Source organism: Trichechus manatus, unplaced genomic scaffold (genome assembly GCF_000243295.1).
Source record: "Trichechus manatus latirostris isolate Lorelei unplaced genomic scaffold, TriManLat1.0 scaffold00032, whole genome shotgun sequence".
Lineage (NCBI taxonomy): Eukaryota > Metazoa > Chordata > Mammalia > Sirenia > Trichechidae > Trichechus > Trichechus manatus.
Window position 1 is genome coordinate 1,762,980 of NW_004443968.1, and position 25,916 is coordinate 1,788,895.

At 37.1% G+C, this 25,916-nt stretch overlaps 1 protein-coding gene across 1 annotated transcript in view; it reads left to right on the top strand.

Moving 5' to 3' along the window:
• RASA1 (RAS p21 protein activator 1) overlaps positions 1-25,916 on the top strand; it is a 123,006-nt gene that overhangs the window by 48,670 nt on the left and 48,420 nt on the right. The window contains exons 2-5 of the mRNA XM_012555158.2: positions 14,536-14,688; positions 15,676-15,811; positions 16,444-16,514; positions 23,708-23,825. Coding sequence (XP_012410612.1) covers positions 14,536-14,688; positions 15,676-15,811; positions 16,444-16,514; positions 23,708-23,825 — 478 coding nt within the window. The remainder of the gene's footprint in view (positions 1-14,535; positions 14,689-15,675; positions 15,812-16,443; positions 16,515-23,707; positions 23,826-25,916) is intronic.

Below are 25,916 nucleotides of genomic sequence, written 5' to 3' on the forward strand. Positions count from 1 at the left end.
CCGAGGAGGTAGTGTCCTTGCCACGCTGCACCGCCTGGCCAGAACGCACTCCCAAGTGAACAAAGGGAAAGAAAACAAACAAAAAATTCAAAACAAAGAAACAAACAAAAGCCCCGGGATCCCACCAGGGCGGCAGCCCAGACCGGGAAGCAGGTCCACACTCGAACGGAGCTCCACAGCCCCTCAGGTAGAAGCAAAGATGGTGCACGGAGCCAGGTATTTGAGCAAAAGGAGGGGGGAGGTGGTGAGAGGTAAAGAAGAAATCAAAAGAAGCAGAAAAAAAAGAAACACCAGCAGGTAACAAATGGTCCTCAGCCAGCTAGTGCGGACTGGTGGAATCCAAGCAGCCGGTGTTTGTCTGACAAGAGACTGTGTCCACGGAAGCAGAGGGGGCCAAGTGTGGGTGAAGAAGGGTAGGGAGTGGGAAAGCATTTATCACAAATTACCAGAGCTCTGCAGCCCCTCAGGAAGAAGCAAATATGGTGCACGGAGCCAGGTATTTGAGCGAAAGGAGGGGGAGGTGGTGAGAGGTAAGGAAGAAATCCAAAGAAGCGGATAAAAGCAACACCAGCAGCCAACAAATGGCACTCAGAGAGCCGGCCCATTCGGGTGTGTGGAATCCAAGCAGCTGGTGTTTCCCGGACAAGAGATTGTGGCCGCGGGAAGCAGAGGGGTCCGAGTAGGGGTGAAAAAGGGTGGGGAGGGGGTGGGAAAGCATATATCGCAAATTACTGGTTGTTTTGTCTCCTGCTGGAAGCTCCGTGAGGCTGCTTTCTCGTACCCGCTGTTTGCTGGTCTCCGATAGGAGGCCAAGATGGCGGATCCACGCTGTGTTAGCTGGTAGGGGACCTCTGCATGAACCTCTCCTTGCTCTCAGTTCTCTGTCAGTTTTCTCACTCCATTTGGTGCTTGGCTGAGTTCTTTATCTCTTCGTTTGATGTTTTAGGGTTTCAGGATTGTTTTCTCTGTTCGGCTTAGTTTTTCGGATCTTTGCTGTGGAGGGACGGCGTGGTGCTTCTGCCTGGAGCGCCGTTTTGCCGAAGTCTGTTTTCTGGTTACTTTTGAACTCACTGATTTTTTCTTCCGTATGATTTAGAAATTAAATCTGTTTTGCAGTGGCAGAGAATCTGTGAGTTTATGTGGGAAGTTAACTGACTATACACCTTGACAGTACAAATTTGTGCTAACTTTATGCTTTCATTGCTGCTGTCTAGACTTTTTTTGTTCATACCTTGCAGACTTCTAATATGTTTTCCCTGAGCACCTGTTCTTGGCATTTGAACACACTGCTTAAGTTCTGCCTGTTTCCTCATTAAACCAAAAAAAAAAAAGCCAAATCAGTTGCCACTGAATCAGTTTGGACTCATGCAACCTCACATGTTTCTGAGTAAAACTCTGCACCATAGGGTTTCCGATGGCTGAGTTTTTAGAAGTAGATCTCTGGGCTTTTTTTCTGAGGCACCTTTAGGTGGACTTGAATCGTCAACCTTTTGGTTAGCAGCCAAACACTTATCGTCTTTGCAGTACCCAGGGACTCCCTTTCCTCATTACCAAAAAAATAAAACAAAAGAAAAGAAACCCATTACCATTTAGTCGATTCCAACTCATAGCGTCCCTATGGGACAGAGTAGGATGGCCCTGTAGTGTTTCCAAGGAGTGGCTGGTGGATTCAAGCTGCAGACCGTTTGATTAGCAGCTGGGCTCTCAACCACTGCACCACCAGGGCTCCCTTTGCTCGTCAGATGACTTTTATTGCTACTGTATTGAGAGAATTGAAGATATGTATTTGCAAGTTTCTTCATCACTTTTCTTATTTGAGACATTAAGAAATTAGACTAGATTTCTTCCATCCTGGAAATTTTATTTCAGAATAATTGTCACTTCATTTTACCTTGAGGTAACTGTGTATTTGTACTTGACCATCCCAGAATTGGAGATATTTTTTCTCCATTCTCTTTTGTCTCTTCTGCTTTTAAAGGAAGAGGTAACCTTTTCTCCTTATTAAGAGTAATCATTCTTCTTATGCTATTAAACTCATTTTCTACCACTGCCTTTAGAACTTTGCTTCATCAGACATTCCCCTTAGCTTGTGTAGCAGTTGTAATGAAACAGCTTTCATAAAAATGCTAGAATAATTGTACAGTCATTAGATTAAAAGTAAGGATGTAAGGTAACTCATTGACTGGGGAGTCCCTGGGTAGTGCAAATGGTTAACGTGCTTGGCTGCTAACCAAAAGCTTTGTTTGAGGCTATCCAGAGCATCTCAGAAGAAAGGCCTGGTGACCTGTTTCTAAAAAATCAGCCATTGAAGAGCCTGTGGTGTGTAGTTCTGTACTGACACACACGGGGTAGCTATGAGTTGGAGTTGACTTGATGGCAACTTTTTTTTTTTAATTCATTCACTGGCTAGTATGTTCCTGGTATTTGTAGGGTGCCTTCACATATTGTATATGAAATCCAGAGAACTAGTTCTACCCCAGCTTTTAGTTTAACCCCCAGAGACATTTATGGAATCCCTACTGTATGCAAGGCACTGTGCTAAGAATGCTATTAAAAAAAAAACAAAAACAAAAACAAAACCAGTTGTGAAGTCAGTTCCGCCTCATGGCAACCCCATGTATTTCAGAGTTAGAACTGTGCTTCGTTGAGCTTTCAGTGGCTGTGATCTTTTGGAAGTAGATAGCCAGTCTTTCATCTCTGGGTGGACTTGAACCATCAACCTTTCGGTTAATAACCTAGTGCTTAATTATTTGTTTCACACAAGGACTCCTAAGAATGCTGTAAACTAAAAAGAACTAAACTCATTGCTGTTGAGTTGATTCCAACTCTTAGTGACTCTGTAGGACAGAGTAGAATAGGGTTTCCAAGGCTGTAAGCTTTACAGAAGCAGACTGCCACATATTTTCTCCCGTAGAGTGACTGGTAGGTTTGAACCACTGACCTTTTGGTTGGCAGCTGAATGCTTAACCACCGTGCCACCAGGGTCCCTTAATCTAGTATAGTGGACATATAAAAAGTATTATGAGATAGAGGATCTCTAGTGGCACTGTGGTTAAGCGCTTGGCTGCTAACCAAAAGATTGGCGGTTTGAATCCACTAGTTGCTCCTTGGAAACCCTGTAGGGTAGTTCTCTGTCCTCTAGGGTTTCTGTGAGTTGGAATTGACTTGATGGCAATGAATTTTTAGATTTTTATGTTTATTTTTATGAGATAGAGGGATATTAGTGTCTACTAACAGTGGGGTTTAAAGAATAGAGGTAATATACCCAACTGGGGGGATAAAAATGACTTTATGAAAGTATACTTCTGGATAATCCTCAAAGCAAAATAGAGTTTTTACAAGTAGAGATGAAATGATGAGTGCATGTGAGAAGATGTGATCAAACACAGACTGTATTTGTGAACTAACAGGCAATCTCGTTTGACTGGAAGGGTAGGTTGGAGACTTTTGTAGTGGACTTTGAATGCCAGTTTTAGTAGTTTGTACTTCATTTGGTAATGGATAGCTGTTTGTAGACTTTTGAGCCATTAGAGTTAAATGACTAAGGCTGTGGTTTAGGAAGAGTCCATTAGGAAGATTGATTTTCCCACAGTTGTAGGAAGGGTTGAAACAACCAGAAAGAGGGCCTGAACTAGAGCAATGGAGGAGGGTATGGAAAGCTAGGGATTAAGATGTATGATGTTGGAGGTGCATTATTCAAATTGGCAATAGTTTTACAGCTAGGGAGACAGGCAGGAATCAAAGTTTAAAGTTTGAGTGTGGGCACAAGGAAGGATGCTGGTGCCATTAAAACGTATAGAAGAGTTAAGGAGGAAGAGGTGTATATGTGTGCCTATGTATGCATGTGTTTGTAGCAGTAGTTGGTAAATTGTTTCAGATTTGGATCTGTTCACTTTAAGGTGAAGATTCTTAGCAGGTATTTGCTAATCTAAGCCTGGAGCTTAGGAGGAAGTCAGGTTTAGAGAGGGAAATTTGGGAATCATCCTCAGTAGAGGTTATAGTTTGAGCTGAAGAGGTACTGATATTTCCGTGGGTAAGAATATGTAGAGAAATAAAAAAATTCTGAGTAAAAAACAGAAACAGTATAGTTAATACTTTAATTTTAGGATGCTGTTTGACTGAATTGCTTAATCTATTCATCCTGATTTTTGTTTTTTGTTTTTTAATGTTACATAGGAGGAACACTTTGAGAAAGCATAAAAGGAGAAAACCAATGTCTAAAACAATGCCTGACATAGTAGGTGTTTAAAAAATATTTGTTGAATGACAATGTATTTGAGGGATAGTAACTAAGGAAGTTTCTTTGGAGTGTAGAGTATTTATAAGAGAAAAAATGGGCATATTGTGATCTTTGAGTGCTAGTGGTATAATGTGTTGGTTTTTTGTTTTTTTCCTCCATAGGGTTATTTCTGGGACCAGATGAGAGGATAGCTCTGAAAATATTTTGAACTTCTAAAATATTTTTTGAGGCATATTTTTGTTTGAGGAAATGAAAATTCAGCAAGTAAGGTTTTAAGTCTACTCTGATTCAAAGCCTATATTTCGATGTCATTCAATGAGAATTAGATTTGTGAAGAATATCTTAAAAGTATTTTCATGTTTATATATATATGAATTGTGTGGGTATATTATATATATATGAATTGTGTGTGTGTATATATGTATATATATAGTTTTTTGCTTACACTTTCCCCTCTGCCTATGATACTTTTCTCACTTTCCTTCTCAGTTCCCTGCTTTCTCTGAATCAGTAGCTGCTCATATTTTAGGTTTCAGTTTAGCCATCAGTTGTCAGGAAGTATATACTAAAATTCTAAGACTGAGAAAAGTGCTCTTATATATGCCCCCACATTCTTGTATTATGGCATCAGATTTTAATTGCTTGCTTTGTCTGTATTCTCTACTAGCTCATAAACTCTCAGGTCATGGTATTCTATGGTGTTATATTTCTACTATATAGTACAGTGCTTGGCCCGTAGTTCGGAGATGGACTAAATAAAAGGCGATGTTAGATGAAAGTTTGCTTTTTACCTTCAGATTCAGTGATTTAAAGGTATATGTTAAGGTAGGAAATTAAATTAGGAAATATTTTGTTTGCATTAAGTAGCTACTGAATGAGTATGCTCTCCAAAGTCTTAGATTGAGTATTGTGAACTTAAAAAAAAAAAAAATAACAAAATTAAAATTTGTTTTTTTAAGTACAGGATTGCTTCAAGGTAGTTTATAGGTATGTTGCAGCAATACGTTGGATTAGATAGTCACAAGTCATTTCCCTGCCCTGTTTTCACGCACTGAGTGGTTAAAAACAAAACAACAAAACAAAACAAAAAACTTTGCCATTGAGGTAGGACAGAGTAGAACTGCCCTGCCCCATAGGGTTTCCAATCTTTAGGGAAGCAGACTGCTTTCCTAAAGATGTGCTTTCTGCCCCTAAGTGGCTGGTTAGCAGCCAAGCACTTAACCTAACCACTGCGCCACCAGGGCTCCTTACACTGAGTGGTATAACACTTTAATTGTTGAATGTCTAAGAAAAACCCAACTGTAAGTAATGGTGGTTTTTTGAGGATTGAAATTACACAGATATGAGATTTAAGATGTGAGGTGGAAATTGATTTTTTCATGTTAGAGATTATACTACCTTTTTTTTCTTTTTTAAATAACATATTTGATTAGTACATAACATTTTTGAAGAGGGTGTGGATTTTTCCACTCTTCATTATCTGTTTTCTAGGGTAATGGGAATTAAGGGTAGTTAGAATGAGGCTGTCTTGGCTGAGTGCATTTCATACAAATTTTTACTTAAAAGCATTGTCTTGGTTCCTACCTTTTGTATGTTAGTCTTTAAGTTGACTTAATTTTAGGTGGATAGAGCATTTGACAGTGCTGGTTTTTTAGACATACTCCCCAGGAACTGACACCTCTTTTGGACTCCGTAAATATTTTACCTGTGTTAAAGGAAACAGTATTTCTTTGTTTCTTTCTTTCTTTCTTTTTTTTTTTTTAATAGAAAGCTCTGTTATTGTTATTACGCTTAGGTATTTCACTACTTTTTTTTTTTTAAATGTGTTTTAGGTGAAAGTTTACAGCACAAATTTGTTTCTCATTCAAAAATTTATACACAAATTGTTTTGTGACATTGGTTGCAGTCCCTGCAATGTGTCAGCATTCTCCCTCTTTCCCTTTATACCCCGGGTTCCTTGTGTCCATTTGTCCAGGTTTCCTGTCCCTTCCTGCCTTCTCGTCTTTGCCTTTGGGTAGGTGTTGCCCATTTGGTCTCGTATACTTGATTGAACTAAAAAGCACTTTCCTCACATGTGTTATAGGCCTGTCTGATCTTTGGCTGAAAGGTGGACTTCAGGAGTGGCTTCAGTTCTCAGTTAGCTGGGTGTCTGGGGGCCATAGTCTCGGGGATTCTTCCAGTCTCTGTCAGACCAGTAAGTCTGGTCTTTTTTTGTGAATTTGAATTTTGTTCTACATTTCTCTCCCTCTCTGTCTGGAACCCTCTATTGTGATCCCTGTCAGAGTGGTCGGTGGTGGTAGCCAGGCACCATCTAGTTCTTCTGGTCTCAGGCTGGTGGAGGCTGTGGTTCATGTGGTCCATTAGTCCTTTGGATCGATATTTTCTTTGTGTCTTTGGTTTTCTTCATTCACCTTTTCTCCGAATGTGCTGGGACCAATAGGTGTATCTTAAATGGCCGCTTGCAAGCTTTTGAAACCTTAGATGCTACTTACCAAAGTAGGACATAGAACATTTTCTTCATGAACTATGTTATCCCAGTTGACCTAGATGTCCCCTGAAACCAGGGTCACCAGCCCTCTGCCCCAGTAACTTGGTCCCTCAAGGTGTCTGGATGTGTCTAGGAAGCTTCTGTGGCTTTGCCTTGGTCAAGTTGTGCTGACTTCCCCTATATTGTGCGTTGTCTTTCCTTTCACCAAAGTTAACACTTGTTTGTTATCTAGTTAAGAGAAAGTTGGAGCCCTGGTGGTGCAGTGGTTAAGAGCTATGGCTGCTAATCTAAAGGTTGGCTGTTCGAATCCACCTGTAGTTCCTTGGAAACCCTATGAGGCAGTTCTGTTCTGTTCTGTAGAGTTGCTGTGAGTCGGAATCAACTCGATGACAGTTGGTTTGGTTTTTTGGTTTATTATCTCATTAGTGATTTCCCCTCTCCATCGTTCCCCTTCCTCATAACCATCAAAGATTATTGTTTTTAAGTGTGTAACCCTTTTTTTGGGTTTTTATAATAGTGGTCTCATACTGTATTTGGCCTTTTGTGATTGACTTATTTCACTCAGCATAATGCCCTCCAGATTCATCCATGTCGTGAGATGTTCGTGGAGTCATCATTGTTGCATAGTATTCTGTTGTGTGTATGTGCCATAATTTATTTATCCGTTCATCTGTTGATGAGCACTTAGGTTGTTTCCATCTTTTTTGCTATTGTGAATAATGCTGCAATGAACATGGGTGTGTTTCTCAGTTATCTAGGGCTGCCACGAGTGGATGGCTTTATCAAACAAAAGTTTATTCTTTCACAGTCTGGGAGGCTAGAAGTCCCAATTCAGGGTGCCAGCTCCAGGGGAAAGCTTTCTCTTTCTGTCAGGTCTGGAGGAAGGTCCTTGTCATTGATCTTCCCTTGGTCTAGGACCTTCTCAGCGCAGGCACCTCGGGTCCAAAGGATGCGCTCTGTACCCGGCACTGCTTTCTTGGTGGTATGAGGTCCCCATGTCTCTCTGCTTGCTTTCCTCTTTTATATCTCAAAAGAGATTGACTTAAGACACAACTTATCTGGTAGATTAAGTCCTGCCTCATTAAAATAACTGCCCCTAATTCCATCTCATTAACGTCATAGGGATAGGATTTACAACACATAGGAAAAATCACTTCTGATGACAGGATGGTAGACAATCTCACGATACTGGGAATCATGGACTAGCCAAGTTGACACACATTATTTTTGGGGGACACAGATCAATCCATAGCATTGTGCATGTGTCTATTTGTGTGATGGCTTTTATTTCTGTAGGATATATTCCTGGGAGTGGGATTGCTGGATCATATGGTATTTCTGTTTCTAGCTTTTTAAGGAAGCACCGTATTGTTTTCCATAGTGGTTGTATCATTTAGGAAACAGTATTTCTGCTCCCACCTAAAGCTAATTTGATCTGAGGTTTCTCTCTGTATATACATATATTTGTCTCTCTTTCTATTTCTACCTAAACGTACAAATACACCCAAGAACAACTAACATACATATGACTATTTCTTCTCAAGTTTAAGTGATGTACACTTGATGTAAAGTGCACTACACCTATTTTTGCTTACCCTTGTTGTTGTTCAAGTGAATTTATCATTGACCCAATTTTAATCTCTCTTCATACTGATAGGCAAATATGACCAAATAAAGTTACTTAATATAAGGTGAATTTTCTTTACTTTTCCCTTTACTTTAAAAAGTTGATTTCTTTCTCTTAACCATCAAAACTACAGGATCTATGTTCATTAAAAGGAAATATGACAGCTTTAAGAGATCTATGGTAGTTTTAGTGTGTGTGTGTGTGTGTTTGTGTGTGTGTGTGTGTGTGTGTGTGTATATACACACACCTTTACCTAGACACCAGCCTGAAATAATCAGTTTAATTTCTGGAAGGACCAGCATATATAAGAAAATGTGATTAACATCTTTGAGAGTTACTGAAAAGGTTTATATGTTTGTAGTGTGATTAGGCACACAGAGTCCCAGGTGATTCATGTGACAAAAGCAGTTTCCTGGCAATTGGATTTCCGCACGTAAGTTTCTCTGTAAGAACATTGTGCCTTTCACTGACATAGCTAAGAGGAAGAGTATGGTGAAAAGTAAAAGTGATCTGCTTCAGTTTAGTTTCCTTTTAGAAAAAGAAGTCTGTTGATGGTAGCACTATTTTAATTGTTTTCTGTTATAGTAGACAACTTCCGTTTAGTATTGTCAAGTTTTAATTAATTGTATAGTTTGAATGAAGTGTCTATCTATATGCACACGAGGTTGTTTTCTCATTGCATAGATTTCTACATTATTCACCCTGATCAGGTGAAACAGACTAAAAACACAAGACCGCTCATGTGCTCCAGCAGTGTACAACATGTGTAATCCTAAAAAACATTCACATGATCCCAAATTTAAAAGTAAAATGACTCCTGCAACTTGTCCAAATTGTTTCTTTTATTATTGTTGACTTACTTAATATAGTTTTATCTTAGATTTTATGATACTTTAGATAAATTGCTTTGTATAGTTCCTAAGAAAATGAAACCAAGGTGCTCCATATCTGCTGTAAGATTTCCCAGCAAAAAATTACAAACCTGAGAAAAATGATTTCTCCTCTTCTCTGCCCAAAATTAGATGAACAAAAAGTAGATAATAGGAAGATAATTGGGGCTTACATGATTCACAAATTGACCATCCTTTATGTGACAGTCGTGAAATTTGCGATTTTCATTGTTGAAGTTATTTTAATCAGTCCTCCCCCCATGCTATTAGTTTGCTGTTTACTGGACATTTGCTATGTATTAGATACTATTCTAAGCACCTTTACATGTATTAATTCTTTAATAATAATACTAAGCTATCTTTCCATGAAGTAGGCGCTGTTGTATCCCTTTTAAAGATGAGGAAAAGTAATTTGCTGAAATTTTCACAGTGAGGTGGCAGAGCTAGAATTCAAATACAGACAGTGGCCCCCAAGTCTTACTTTTAACCATTACTCTATATAGCCTATGTAGTATTTGTCATTTTTATATTTTTCTTTGAAAGACTTTAGGAGAAGTATTTAATTCATTCTGAGTTTGAGACATTATTTTCCCTATTTTACAAGTGATGATACTGAATTAGAGACTTGGCTGTAGTTACGGAAGAGAAAGTTTCTGATAACTCCTGGATTTCTGGAAGTCTTGGTTCCATCAGTCTGCCTATTCTTTTTTTCTTCCCCCCCCCGCCCCCAGTTTCTACATGTACAATTTAGTGACACTGTTTACATTCTTTGAGTTGTGTAACCATTTTCACCCTCCTTTTCTGAGTTGTTCCTCCCTCATTAACATAAACTCATTGCCCACTAAGGTTCCTATCTAATCTTTGAGTTGCTGTCGTCAATTTAATCCCATATAGATATTTCTTAAAAGAGCATAAAGCTCAAGGCAGACCTTTTTTACTAGTTAAACTATAGTTTTAAGAAGACTTTAGGGGATGTTTTGGGTTTAAGGCATAAAGATTAACTCATGGCAATAGTTTCAGGGATTCATCCACCCTCCACGGCTCCAGAAAGTCTGGAGTCCATGAGAATATAAAATCCTGTTCTACATTTTTCCCCTTTTGATCAGGATTCTTCTGTGTAATCTTTGATTAAAATGTTAGTTATGGTAGCCAGGCACCATTCAGTTTTTCTGGTCTCATGGCAAAGGAGGCAGTTGTTCATGGAGACAGTTAGCCATACATTCTATAACCTCCTCGTATTCCTGACTCTCCTGGTTCCTCTGTTGCTCCAGGTGAATAGAGACCAATTGTTGTGCCGTGGGTGCCTCTTCTGTTTTGAAGAAGTTTAGGAGATATCAGTGTAGCCATCCTTTGTGCTCTATTAGCCTAAATTGTTTTCATATTCTTTTCAGACTTAACGCAACAGTTCTCGAAGATCAGAACTTGTTTATGTGCGACATTGAAGAAGTGTTTTTTTTTTTTATGTTGGCAAGGAGGTTGACCTAGATGACTTTTAAAGTCTTTTCCAACATTATGTTTTATGATTCAACACTTCTTTCTTCATTCAGCAAATACTTTTTATTATTACTATGTGCCAGGCATAGTATGAGTTGTAATTGCCGTAATTGTGGGCAAGTTATTAAATTTAACTTAGCTGATTGAGCCCACAGACATTTAGAAATCTCATGTTACACTCAAAATATCTTCATACCCCCAATATGATACTTAACATCTGCTCCTTTGAAGTATTCTAGATTCTAGTTGAATTTTTTTTTTTTTTACTTATTTGAAAACATTCATCAGCAAAACTACCCTTAAAGAGATACAGTAAGGCTTTGACTGTAAAGACTAAGAGCAGTAGTAGGGTTGGATTAATATGTTTTCTTTCATTTTTTTTTTTATAATGATGCTACTATTATTAGAGGCAAAAAGTGTAGCATTTTTGTTAAATTGAATCTTCTAGATGAATATCCACTAGGGAAGTATTCCCTCTTTGGGAGTGTCGTATCTTTGGTATCGTGGATATATTTTGAAAAGCCATTTTCAATATTATGTAAATATACTACATATATTTATATAAATGCAAATATAATTTTAAAAATATGTTACAAACTTCAGTAAGTTAAGGTAGGTAACGTTTTCTTGGTTGCTGGGGTTAAGTAGAATATATATTGACTCTATATTAGGGAATGCCACTCTAAGGACTCTGAATCTTCTAGTAGGTGAAAGTTTTATGTTTATCAGAAAGATATGGGGTAAGAAAAGATTGAGAAACAGTGTTTTAGAGTACTCTCAAAGACTGGTCCTCAGTGAATATAGAAATTTACTCAGCTTCTATAAATCTGTGAGGTATCTGAATCAAATCACACGACCCTGGCTTTATTGTGATTTATTTATAAAACATTTGTTTTAGCTGCATACCATGATGCTGTGTACACTTTAATAAAAATATTTCTATCTAGTGTGATACTGGTGATTTTTCTGATTTCCAAATTTTTAAATGGAGTAAAGATGACATGTTACAAAAGTTTAATTGTAGTGCTTTTTATACTTTAAGAGTAACTTTAAAATACCTGTGCAGGCACATTTAAAATATTCTTGTTACTGTGATTTACCTTCATAATTTGGAATTAACAATAAATTCCAGAAATTTTGACTTTTGATTAAGATGATTAATTTTTTTTTTTCCAGAACAACCAGAGGTTTTTGAAAGTGGAATGTTTTAACAGTATTTGAGGGTCAGAATTAACACGTATATGCTTATTAGCCGGTTGTTGGATACTTTAATTGCAATATATAGTCATAATGAGGAATTGACATGTTTTGCTTTATGTGCTTGAAGCTTATGAGCTTTTGACATGAAAGAGAATATTCAGCAAACAAGGTTGTTTATTTAGATTAATGTCTGTACCTTGAACTGAATGCCTGTTTTAATGCTAAAATCTGACAGAAAGTACATAAGTATAAAAGCGAAAAAACCACATGTAAGTATACTTTTTATATATCAGTAAAGGTCTTTAGTCAGGTGTAATGTAGTAATTGTGTAAGCCTCCTTCACCTTTATGTGTCATCTTTTTTACCCTGCTTGAGTCCTCGTGGTGAGTTCACAAGATGAAGGGGATTAAATCTTCTAATCTTGACATTTTACATAAAACATAACTTAGATTTAGCAAATATCAGGTACACAAAAATAGGGACTTTGTTTAAAATTGTCCTTATTTTTGCCTTGGGATATGTAAATCTGCTTTGTGAGATAGCTTCACTAATGTGCTAGTTTTGTTAACCCAAAGCAGGTCCTGCCGTGTGTAACTTCTTGTCAGTAAAGGTGAAGTGAGGGGGAAGGAAGAGCCTTCATTGCAAGTGCACAGGCAAGGAGCAAGGAGGTATATACCTAAAATCAGGCTCCCTGAACAAAGGAAGAATCTTTTATACTGTCGTTTCCAAGGAAGTACATACAAACATCGTGGACTACATAGGTTGTCGTGGTGTGCAGCTGCAGTAAAGCAAATTGCATTTTATTCCCTTAGTTTGTACAGAAAATGGCAGATAAGTCTCGCCCTGGGTGGAGATTTTAATATTCAAGTAGGTCTTAATGAGGCTTAGGTTACTTTAGGACACTTTAGAGGCTAGTAAACTGATTTTAACTGGTTTTGGCTGATTTAAGGCAGAAGCTGAGTTACAGGCAGTGCTCAAGGTCTTGATGATAATGAACAAGAGGAACAGGTATTGCTTGATAGTGGCTGAGCAGCTGCTGGCTGCTGCTTGCTATCAGTTTCATCAGTCTAAGGGTGTCCCTTATTTTTTCACAACTAAATAAACGTCTGCCTTGGAATTTCAAAATTTTATCCTGATACTATTATCATTAAAATTTAGCTCTTCAGGGGGTCTTTAGTCATCATTAGTCTAAACTTTTCTTTTAAGATATGAAAACTGAGCTCTTGAAAGTGAAATTTACTTGCTAATCTCAAAAGATAATTGCTGAACTGTGACTAGGATCTCAAAGTAATGCAATGTTGATTATTCTCTTCCTTTTTCCTCTAATATTAACAGTTTACTGTTACGTTTTTCTGTTAAGATAATGAAGCCCCATGATTAACTTCATTATTTTATTTTGTCTTATGCACAGGCCTCTAAATAAATCAGCTGATGTTTAGAAGAAAACAATTTTTTGAGAATTTTTGTGTTTTTTAAAATAAACTAAGGTGTCAAGAATAATAAACTTTAATTATAGCAAACTTACAAAAATGATACAACAGTTTTATGATTGGCCTATGGCTAATTATTAAATATATCAATGTAATATGAATGTGTATTTTCCTCTGAATGTTTCAAGGTAGAAAACAACTATCTAAGGAAAAGTTTGGATGATTAAAGTATCAAAAAAGTAAAAATATTGCATAATAATTACTTCGTAGATTTGTTACCATGCCCGTATGACAGTTCCAATCTATTTTATAGGTATTCTTCTGTTTATATCTGTAGGGTTGCTATGAGTCAGAATCGACTGGATGTCAGTGAATTTTCTGTTTATATCATTCTATGAGGCTTTTATAGCATAGGTTGGTGGAACTGATGATACTGGAGTTACAACCAAGTCATTTAAGCAGATCATCTGGCAGTATGGTAGATAAAATGTATTTAAATTGAGAGCAGGAAGGTAAAGGGGCAGAGGTACTATTTATTCTACATGTTTGTTAGATGAATTTGGGGAATTGGGTTCAAATGCATGGTCCTGGAGTAGATCATCTCAGGATCAAAGAGAATAATCAGCTTCTTGTTGAGATAGGAAGTCAGAACAGCAGTCTTTTAGGCAGTGTCATTCTGTTTCCCTATCCCAAGGGCACAAGCACTAAAATGGAATAAAAAGTGTTGTTTACTCATAGGTTTCATGTGCTTTGTTATGTCAAGTCTTGGTTCCTTAGTATATAGAGAGGTAAAAAAAAAATCATTTCCTTTTGTCCATCTCAGTCTCATTTTTCTGAGTAATGATTTGATTGTAATGAGTGTGTGTATCTTGAACAGATAGACAATCCTGGAAGTAGGGACATGGACAGAATTGGAAGAGGCTCATATATGGAGATAATTGGACCTGAACTTATAAACAAATTAACAACTAAATTTTTTTGAGAGACTTATAAGAGGTTACGAAAAATTGAGTTAAAATGGGAATAACTAATAAATGTTATAACTAATATAACTAATGTTCATGTTGCATTCAGGTTTTTAAAACCTCTAATAGTATGTTTTTTAGCCACCAATGGTAGTTTTATGGTTGCCATTTTTATTCTAATCTCTTAACTTTTCCCCCCAGGTGGTATCATGGAAAGCTTGATAGAACTATAGCAGAAGAACGCCTCAGGCAGGCAGGGAAGCCTGGCAGTTACCTAATAAGAGAGAGTGATCGGAGGCCAGGGTCCTTTGTACTTTCATTTCTTAGCCAGACAAATGTTGTCAACCATTTTAGGTAAGTCTTTACTCCTGTTATGAGACTACTACTATAGTATAGCTAAGTGATGTGTAGTGTTCATGACTATAGTGGCTTTCTTAAAAGTGTTTGACTCCAGTGATATTGAAGTAATAGAGAAAGATATTTGTTTTCAATTAAATTATTTAATCAGTGATTTAGAGCAGGTAATGTTGAATGTTTATCTTTTTTTAAAAAACAGTATTATTAATGAATCTTATTGTGCTAATCCCAAATATAGTCATCACTTCTAAAGTGGTAAACTGAAATAAAGAAAATACATAGTTTTAGACTATGGAGTTACAGAAAGTACAGGGAACTATTTAAAAGTCAAGATGTGTGCCCTTTAATTCATTCTAGCTTCACTTTTTTGAAACTCTTTACATTCATTTCAGTTCAGTAGTCATGTAGAGTTTCAAGTACAGATATCAAAGTCTGTATGTACACATACATTGTATTCTGTTTCATTTTTATGTGAGAAATTGAAAAAATAAAAAAATGTCATCTAGTGCCTATAATGTTAATGATAAATGTGTATCCTTTATTTTTAGATTTTAAAATAAGCTTTTAGAGTAGTATCATATGTAGAATGTGAAATTATTTTTATACTTTGTGTAAATATTTCAAGAGGTCTGTCAGCTACTCTTAGCCAGAGAAAAATTGTTAAAAATTGTGAATTTAGTCTTAAATATGAAAAATGGGGGAGGTATCTGAGGGTGAATTTTCAAATATTTTAATGAATTTTGTAATTGAGATTTATAGTTCGATATGTATGTCATATCAAATGCATACATATGTATATTTTTAAAAGAAATAATCTCAAATGTATATGAGGAAGACATGAATATTTTAATATGGTGATGCCATTAAAGGAAAATAGTATGAAAATTAGGTATTTATAATTTTTTAATAAATTTATGGAAGTTGGTCGTCAGAATTCGCTATAAAGATTTGTATTACACTGTATTGTTTTTCCTGTACAAATAGGATTATTGCTATGTGTGGAGATTACTACATTGGTGGAAGACGCTTTTCTTCACTGTCAGACCTAATAGGTTATTATAGTCATGTTTCTTGTTTACTTAAAGGAGAAAAATTACTTTATCCAGTTGCACCGCCAGAGGTAAGTAAAACTTGAATAGAATATCTCTCAAAGCTTATTCTTTCAGTTTAATGACGTGTTTCACTCTTGGTCAGTTACTTGTGATGTTTGTTATAATTCCAAAAAGTAATTGTTGTATTAAATTTTAATTTTTGTTGTAAAGGTCGGTTAGAGCAAAACTGGTAACTTGTGTTTAAAAAACAAAGAGTAATTTTTATGTAATTTTGTATTCAAGTAATGAATTTTTTACTTTTAAATAATACCTGTGGCTGTAGCCTAACAAATACTTCTGAATGAATTGAGGAGTAATTATTGATGTCATAGTGCTATCCTGCAGTTGCTGCAAGATTCTGAAATGCCTCCTGTAGCATCAAAGAAATGCTCATTTATATGTTCTGCATAGTTTATTTAAAATTGAATGGTCATTCATATTATTTAGTAAAAACATTGGTTATACTGTTAAGAATTGTGGTATAAACATTTCTAGGCTCTGGACATTTAAATCGTTCAGAGTTTCAGTAAAAAATAATTTGGATGATGCTATGGAATTTATAATGTGGAGTCTTATTGGCTTTAACTGTGTGTAGACATAGATCTTTTGACTTGGAGACAGTTATTTATCTTTTTAAAAGCATTATTTTTATGATTTTTAGCCAGTAGAAGACAGAAGGCGTGTGCGAGCCATTCTACCTTACACAAAAGTACCAGACACTGATGAAATAAGGTATTTTATAATATATTGTCATTTATAAACATTTTAAACAGGCATTTGAAAGAGCTAGAATTTGAAGATTATTGCTCTTAGACTAAGAAGGTTTTGGAATTTGAGGAAATAGCATGCAGCAAGGTAAAAACGCCTTTAATGTTGGATCTCTTGTTCCTGTATTGCTATATTGGCTTATCTGTTCAGACCGTGGATTTGGATCAGAGTGGCCACAGGAGAGATGACAGGAAAAAGAACTTAGCTTTTATTAGATTACCTCTGACATAGTAGGAATAGTTCTTTTGTAATATATATTCTATTTTAATTTCTGTTACCAGATGACATTTGTGTCCCAGCGGTGAATGGTGCTCAAATGATCATTAGGCCTCTGTTTTACATAGTGTGTGAATAATTTTAAATGTTAAGAATATTATAGAACTATAGAACTTTATTATTATTATTATAAAGTTGTTTTCGTCTTTCTGTAAACTAACTTTGAAATACTATTTCCCACTGATAAAATGTTAAGGCTACTTTTGAATAATTCCTGACTCGAGTATATACTTTCTCATTGAACTCAACAGCAGCATTTAAAGTTTAGTGAAAACTTATTTTCTGATGGTAAAAGATTCTAGAAATATGGTAATCAGAAAAACAAAGACTCAGGTATCTAGAATCTCAAAATAGGAATTCCAGATTTATATGATTGTCCTCAAAATGTTGATTTCTCATTTAATCCTTATTTGTATGCCTTGATTTGCTATTTACACTGGAAAAGTCAGTAAAAGAAAGGGAAGAAAAGAAATGTGTATAGTAAAGGAGAATAACCAAACTGAATCCATTGCTGCTGAGTCAGTTATGACTCATAGCAACCCTATAGGTCAGAGTAAAACTGCCCCATGGGTTCCCAAGGCTATAAATGATTACAGAAGCCGACTACCACATCTTGTCTCTCACGGAGCAGCTGGTAGGTTTGAACCACAAACCTTTCAGTTAGCAGCTGAGTGCTTAACCACGGCGCCACCAGGTCTTCTTAAAGGAGAATAGCAGTGAACTAAAAATGCAAGAATTCCCGATAATTTTTAAGTTCGTTATGGGATCATCTAGGACAGCAGTTCCGTAAGTGTGCTTCATGTAACCCTAGGGATTCTTGAGACCCTTTCACAGGGTCCATCAGGTCAAAACTATTTTTATAACATTACTGAGACGTCATTTGCCTTTTTCACTGTGACGTTTCACTGATGGTTCAAAAGCAACAAAGGATAAAACTGCTGGTGCCTTAGCACAAATCGAGGCAGTGACACCAAACTGTTTAGTATTTTTCACTTCCACACATTTGAGTCAAAAAAATAAATCTGTTAGGACTGCTTTCGACCAACACGCGAAACTTGTCATTTTTCTTTTCTCTTTTAATTCTTTTTCATAAGCACGCCTTTTTTACACACTCAGCTATTTTCTTTAATGTACTTATTTAGGTGGTTCTAGAAGGTAATGATTTATTTGGTTAAACGATAATGTCTGCTGCTAGTATTATATTGGTTGCCATTGAGGAGGGCTATAGAATCAAGACAGAATGCATTAATTTGTGTTTATTCAAATACAGAGTGCATTTAAAGTGTGTACAAGTTGTTTTCTTGAATTTGTCACAGAAACGATGAAATTTGAGATAGTCTAGAGAAAAACAGTCAGGCTTTCAAAGGTATGAGAGTTGGACTTATTTAATAGAATTTTAATTTGTAGATGTTAAGACTGAAAGGAAAATTGTTGAAAACTACATGACAGTTATGGATATAGGTGTAGGGTAAACGGTCACGTCCAACCAGTCTTGATACCTGAGTGGGTAAAATCAAACTCCCACGTCTCTGACACTTAAGCTGTTAGGATCAATCAAACTAATTCAATTTAGTTCTTTTTCCAAGTGTTCCAGTTCTGTTCTTACACCAGCTGTATGTGCAGCACTTCTTCATGTAGTCTTAACCACCTGGAGCTAGGTTAGATCTCACAAGTTAAAGGGGCACAATCCTCCCAGCTGCTAAGTTGGCCAAGACTTAAGATGCCAGCCTCAAAACTTGGGAGTCCCCACTGTTCGCTTCTGATCTGCTCTGGCTACAAATTCTGAGTTTTCACACTACCCCTTCAGGATGCCATTCATAAGTTTGGGAATTCCCACAGTACCTCATTTCTGACCTGCTGGATTTTACTGCTCCCTCCGGTTCAATAAATCACTAGAACAACTTACAGAATTCCTGGAAAGCACAACACTTAATACAGTTTTATTATAGCAAAAAGGATACAAATGAAGAGACACATAGGGCAAGATCTAGGAGGATTCTCAGTGCAGAGCTTCTGTGTCCCAAAAAGGGCTGTGCTACCCTCCCTTTTGTCCTTCAGTGCCATTCACTATGCAGGAAACCCATGGAGCTTCAGTGCCCAGAGATTTTATCGTGGGGGTCACTTTATGTAATTCAAACTGCAGCCCCTCTCTCATGTACAGTTGCTATAAGGAGGTTGATATCATGCAATAGGTCTTTCTGGCCTTGCCAGCCTCCTACCAAGAGTCACCTCATTTAGCATAATCTGGATCCTCATCAAAGACACTTATAATTACCAGGAAATTCTCAGGTTTTAGAGATTATCTCTCAGGAACCAAGGACAAAGACAAAATTCTTTGGATAAAGTTAACCCTACAGGACCTTAATCTTTCAGAGGCATTCTTTCAAGCCTGAAAGGAAAAATACAAGGAATTATTGGTGGCTTTATATTGATGACATTTATCAACAACTTACTGCTCACATGATAATGGGGAGGTTGTTATATTCTCATTTTCAGTTAAAGGAAATTAGGTTGTGTTTCCCCATGCTTCTGTTAGTTTGCTGTACTGTGGTGGTTTGTGTGTTGCTGTGAGGCTGGAAGCTTTGCCACCAGTATGTCACATACCAGCAGGGTTACCCATGGTGGACAGGTTTCAGCTGAGCTTCCAGACTAAGACAGACTAGGAAGAAGGACCTGGTGGTCTACTTCTGGAAAAAAAATTGGTGAAAACGTTATGAATAGCAGCAGAACATTGTTTGATATACTGCTGGAAAATGAGCCCCTCAGGTTGGAAGACACTCAAAATACAACTGGAGAAGAGCTGTCTTCTCAAAGTAGAGTTGACCTTAATGACATGGATGGAGTCAAACTTTCAGGACCTTCCTTTGCTGATGTGGCACGACTCAAAATGAGAAGAAACAGCTGCAAACATCCATTAATAATAGGAACGTAGAATGTACAAAGTATAAATCTAGGAAAATTGGAAATTGTCAAAAAATGAAATGGAATGCATAAACGTTGATATCCTAGGCATTAGTGAGTTGAAATGGACTGGTATTGGCCATTTTGAATCAGATAATTATATAGTCTACTATGCCAGGAATGACAAAGAGGAATGGTGTTGACATTCATCATCAAAAAAGATTTCAAGATCTATCCTGAAGTACAACGCTGTCAATGATAGGATAATATCTATACCCCTACAAGGACAGCCAGTCAATATGAGTGTTATTCAGATTTATGCACCAGCCACTAAGGTCAAAGATGAAGAAATTGAAGATTTTTTACCAACTTCTGCAGTCTGAAATTGATCAAACATGCAATCAAGATACATAGGTAATTCCTCGTGATTGGAATGGGAAAGTTGGAAACAAAGAAGAGGCAACAGTGGTTGGAAAATATGGCCCTGGTGACAGAAATGATTCCGGAGATCACATGATAGAATTTTACAAGACTAACAACTTCTTCATTGCAAATACCTTTTTTCAACAACGTAAACGGCGACTGTACACATGAACCTCACCAGATGGAATACACAGGAATCAAATTGACTACATCTGTGGAACAGGAGGATGGAAAAGCTCAGTATCATCAGTCAGAACAAGGCCAGGGGTTGACTGCACAACAGGCCATCAATTGCTCCTATGCAAGTTCAAGTTGAAGCTGATGAAAATTAGAACATGTCCAAGAGAGCCAAAGTATGACCTTGAGTATACCCCACCTGGATTTAGAGACCATCTTGAGTAGAATGACACATTGAGTGGGTTGTGGAATGACATCAAGGACATCATACATGAGGAAAGGAAGAGGTCATTGAAAAGAAAGAAAGAAAAGACCGAAGTGGATGTCAGGAGACTGAAGCTTGCTCTTGAACATAAAATAGCTAAAGCAAAAGGAGGAAATAATGAAATAAGAGAACTAAACAGAAGATTTCATGGGGTGGCTCGAGAAGACAAAGTATGTGACCTGGAGTTGGAAAAACAAAAGGGAAGAACACACTTGGCATTTCTCAAGCTGAAAGAACTGAAGAAAAAATTTAAGCCTTGAATTGCAATATTGAAGGATTCTACGGGGAAAATATTAAACAGTGCAGGAAGCATCAAAAGAAGATGGAAAAAATACACAAAGTCACGATATGAAAAAGAGTCGACATTCAGCCATTTCAGGAGGTAGCATGTGATCAGGAACCGATGGTACTGAAGGAAGAAATCCAAGCTGCACTGAAGGCATTAGCGACAAACGAGGCTCCAGGAATTGACGGAATACCAGCGGAGATGTTTCAGCAGATGGATGCAGTGTTGGAAGTGCTTGCTCGTCTGTGTCAAGAGATTTAGAAGACGGCTACCTGGCCTACCGACTAGAAGAGACCCATATTTATGCCCATTCCAGAGAAAGCTGATAGAGTACAAAAATTATCGAACAATATCATTAATATCACGTGCAAGTCAAACTTTGCTGAAGATCATTCAAAAGTGACTGCAGCAGTACATCAACAAGAAACTGCCAGAAATTCAAGCTATATTCAGAAGAGGACGTGGAAGAAGCTGTGTTAGTCACCTAGAGCTGCTGTAACAGAAATACAAGTGGATGGCTTTAACAAATAGAAATTTATTCTTTCACAGTCTAATAGGCTAGAAGTCCAAGTTCAGGGCGCCAGATCCAGGAGAAAGCTTTCTCTGTTGGCTCTGGAGGAAGGTCCTTGTCATCAGTCTTCCTCAGGTCAGGGAGCTTCTTAGCCCAGGAACCTCTGGTCCAAAGGATGCTCTCTGCTCCCAGCATTGCTTTCTTGGTGGTATAAGGTCCCCCTGTCTCTCTGCTGACCTCTCTCTCTCATATTTCAAAAGAGGTTGGCTCGAGACACAATCCAATCTTGTAGATTGAGTCCTGCCTCATTAACATAACTGCCGCTAATCCCGTCTCTCAACATCACAGAGATAGAATTTACAATACATAGGAAAATCACATTAGACAAAATGGTGGAGTCAGACAACACTGGGAGTCATGGCCCAGTCAAGTTGACAGATACATATATATATATATTATTGTTGTGCTTTAAGTGAAAGTTTACAATTCAAGTTAGTCTCTCGTACAAAAATTTATACATACATCGTTATATGACCCTAGTTGTTCTCCCTGTACTGTGACAGCACACTCTTCCTTTCCACCCCGGATTTCCCATGTCCATTTAACCAGCTCTTGACCCTCTCTGCCTTCTTTTCATGCCTCTGGACAGGAGCTGCCCATTTAGTCTCATGTATCTACTTGTGCTAAGAAGCACACACTTCACGAGTATCATTTTATGTCCCATAGTCCAGTCTAATCTTTGTCTAAAGAGTTGGCCTCAGGAATGGTTTTAGTTTTGGGCTAACAGAGAGTCCCGGGGCCATGTCTTCCAGGGTCTCTCCAGTCTCAGTCAAACCATTAAGTCTGATCTTTTTACTAGAATTTGAGTTCTGCACTCCACTTTTCTCCTCTTCCATCAGGGACTCTCTGTTGTGTTTCCTGTCGGGGCGGTCATTGGTGGTAGCCGGGCACCATCTAGTTCTTCTGGTCTCAGGCTGATGAAGTGTCTGGTTTATGTGGCCCTTTCTGTCTCTTGGCCTAATATTTTCTTTGTGTATTTGGTGTTCTTCATTCTCCTTTGCTCCAGATGGGTTGGGACCAATTGTTGCATCTTAGATGGATGCTCACTAGCTTTTAAGACCCCAGACGCCACTCACCAAAGTAAGATATAAAACATTTTCTTAATAAACTTTGTTATGCCTATTGACCTAGATTGGCAGGTATTTTTGGAGGGCACAATTCAAGGGTTATGATCGCTGATGTCAGATGAATTTTGGCTGAAAACAGAGAACACTAGAAAGATGTTTACCTGTGTTCTATTGACTATGCAAAGGCATTCCACTGTGTGGATCATAACAAATTATGGATAACGTTGCAAAGAATGAGTATTCCAGAACACTTTATTGTGCTCATGAGAAAACTACGTAGATCAAGAGGCAATCGTTCATCTCACATGCTTTGGACATGTTATCAGGAGAGACTAGTCCCTGGATAAGGACATCATGCTTGGTAAAGCAGAGGGTCAGCAAAAAAGAGAAAGACCCTCAACGAGATGGAGTGACATAGTGGCTGCAACAGTGGGCTCAAGCGTAACAACAGTTGTGAGCATGGCGCAGGACTGGGCAGTGTTTCATTCTTTTGTACGTAGGGTCCCTATGAGTCGAAATCGACTCGACAGCACCTAACAACAAGAAAAACAGGTTGTAATGTGTCCCCGTTCTCTGAAGTTGATGATAGGAATGATATGCATACATTGTCATATCCCTTGGTATCATTTTCAGAGAAAGAATGCTATACTGGTTGGATAATGGGTATCTGAATGAATTAAATAGGCCCTAATGGTTTTATTAGAAAAATGTTAATTTATATAAGCATGTACATGATAAAACTATTTGTGTTTATCTAAAAGTTTTTTTGAAATAAATATCTTGTGTATGTATAATGAGTTAATTATATTTGTCATTTTATATCTAGTCTATATCTGAAAGAGTAGTAACACTGAAACTTAAATTCAGGTCTCCTGTTTTTAAATTCAGTGTTCTTGGAGTTACAGTTACTGTTTTCCAAAGCTTTAACTTGAATCTAACAGTAACTCAGTGACTAGATAATTCAAGTACCATTGTCACGCCTGTTTTACTGATGAAGAAATTAAGATTCAGATTATTATCTTCGAAGTTTTACATGTAGATAATTACAGAAACAGAGCAAAAGTCTAGGGTATTTGACTTTAATCCCTTGTATTTTCCAGTATCCTAATATCTCTGTGATACAGTACATGATTAAATTTCTGTATTTCAAAATTTTATTAATTTTAATAAGCTTATAATTGCTATTTTCAGTTTCTTAAAAGGTGATATGTTTATTGTGCATAATGAATTAGAAGATGGATGGATGTGGGTTACTAATCTAAGAACAGATGAACAAGGCCTTATTGTTGAAGACCTAGTAGAAGAAGTGGTAAGTTTTATTCTTCTCTTCTCGATTCCAGGATTCTAAATGTTTTGTATAAGTTTGAAACTTGTCTGTAACTGTCTCCCAAGTACAGTGAAACCTGTGAGAGCTGGACTTGACTGGACTGCCTTGTTTTCCTTGGTCTTGCAAGTTTTCTGCTTTTGATAGCATGCATTCTCCCACTTTTTAGGGCTCATTTTAGTGGGGAATATTTGAATTTTCCTTCTCCGACAGGTTTGCGCCTTACACAAGTTCCAGCTTTTGCAGGCTTTACTGTATATGTATAATTTTCTGGTAACCTTGGAAAAATTTAGTTATATTATGTGAATTTTAATCATATTATCAAATGCTTTTACATTTTGAATATTCTCTTTGTTTTTGTTGCCATCACATAATACATTGTCAGTAGTTGTATACACTAAAAGTTACCCTGTTTATGCATTTTTAGATAGCTGGTCAGCATTCACGCAACATTTGCATTTCAGAGACAACACTCAGTATCACTGAAATATATCAAACCTTATAATTTTGGGATTCACCCTCCCCTTTTGGATTTATCCAGTGGGATGGAATGGTTTTGTGTTATCTTGACAACCCTCAGAGCTGCCGTTTTTAAATTATGCCACAAACCTGGTTATTTGCTGACACATCTGCTTTGATTATTGTTTCATGAAGAAAGTGGTGGATAACATTTTTCTTTGCTATTACTTCTTTTGTCTGCCTGTTCTGGCAGCCATATCTTGATACACAGAAGTAAAACATACTGAGGAAAAGTGGTAGAAGTGGATGAAATGGTGGGATTACAATCTATACTCACAGTCACATACATACATAGTGGAAGAGCTGGGATTAGAACTCCTAATTCCCAGATTAGTATTCGGTATTCTATAGTAGGAGAGAGATTTCCATAGAGGCAGAACATGTTCAAACTGGATCATCTTACTGTGTTGGTTTTCCTAGAAAATTTTGTAGTTAAAACTTCTGTGTGGAGTTTCTCTCTTCCACTGAGCACTCTCCCCCTCGCCCCCCAATTATGCTTATTATTTGAAGGAATGGTAGTATAGTCGAACTTTTCTTGAGCTCTTGGAATTCTGGAACACATTTAACAATGTAAAGTTTAATAAGGATAAGTAAAAGTTACTTGATGAATGCAGAAAAAGAATAATAATCGCCAAATCTAGAATAAGGAGACATGACCTATTATCAATACAAGGAAAGAAGAAAACAAATTAGCAACTCAAAATGAGTGAATAATGTGATATGTTTATTAAAAATAAATACAGTTATAGTTTTGAATTAATAATGGAATAGTTCCAACTTAGAGTTACAAACAGTTTTCACTCCAATAGTTAGAATAATTTTTCACAAATTTTCTTCATTGGAAGATAGTGTATTTCTTATAGAATGGAAGGCCGTTTGGAGATTGTCCAGATTGTGAAGAAGTTTCAGGCATTCAGTTGGTGGTTAGATTTAAGGCATTTCTCACTCTGAAATTCTAATTACTGTTCCCCAACCACATTTTACTTTCATGTCCTAACTTTTGAATGTGTGCTCTATAAGGAGAGGTATCTTTTGTCTCTGATTTATCCCATTGCCGAGAATAGTGCCTGGCATTAGTAGACAATTCAAGTAAATGTTTTTTTGAATAAAGAAATGAATGTCTCTATGCCTATACTTTTCCCTCATCCTTGACACTCCTGCTCCACTAGACTGCCTAGTAAGATTTGATTAATCTTTGTCAGTAAAATTTGATTAAGCTTTATCAGCTCAGCTCAGATGTCACCACTTCTTTCACAGAGGTTTTATACCTTTCTAGATTCTCTTAGGCTAAATTGTTGTTTCCATAGCACTTTGTTAATTCCACATTCCATTACACTGTATAAAATTAATTTGTTGTGTAAGCCTCTTCTACAAGCGGTTAACTCCTTCTGAGCAATGATACTGGTAATCATTTTTATAGAGTTGTTTTTTTAGCATACTGCCTTGGAGATAGTAAGCATTCCGTGAGTGTTCTTTGATTTTAGTTTGTTTAGCTATTTAATGAGTGAAGACCAAATTGAGGGAAATAATTCCATCTGTAGTTAGATTGTCTATTCA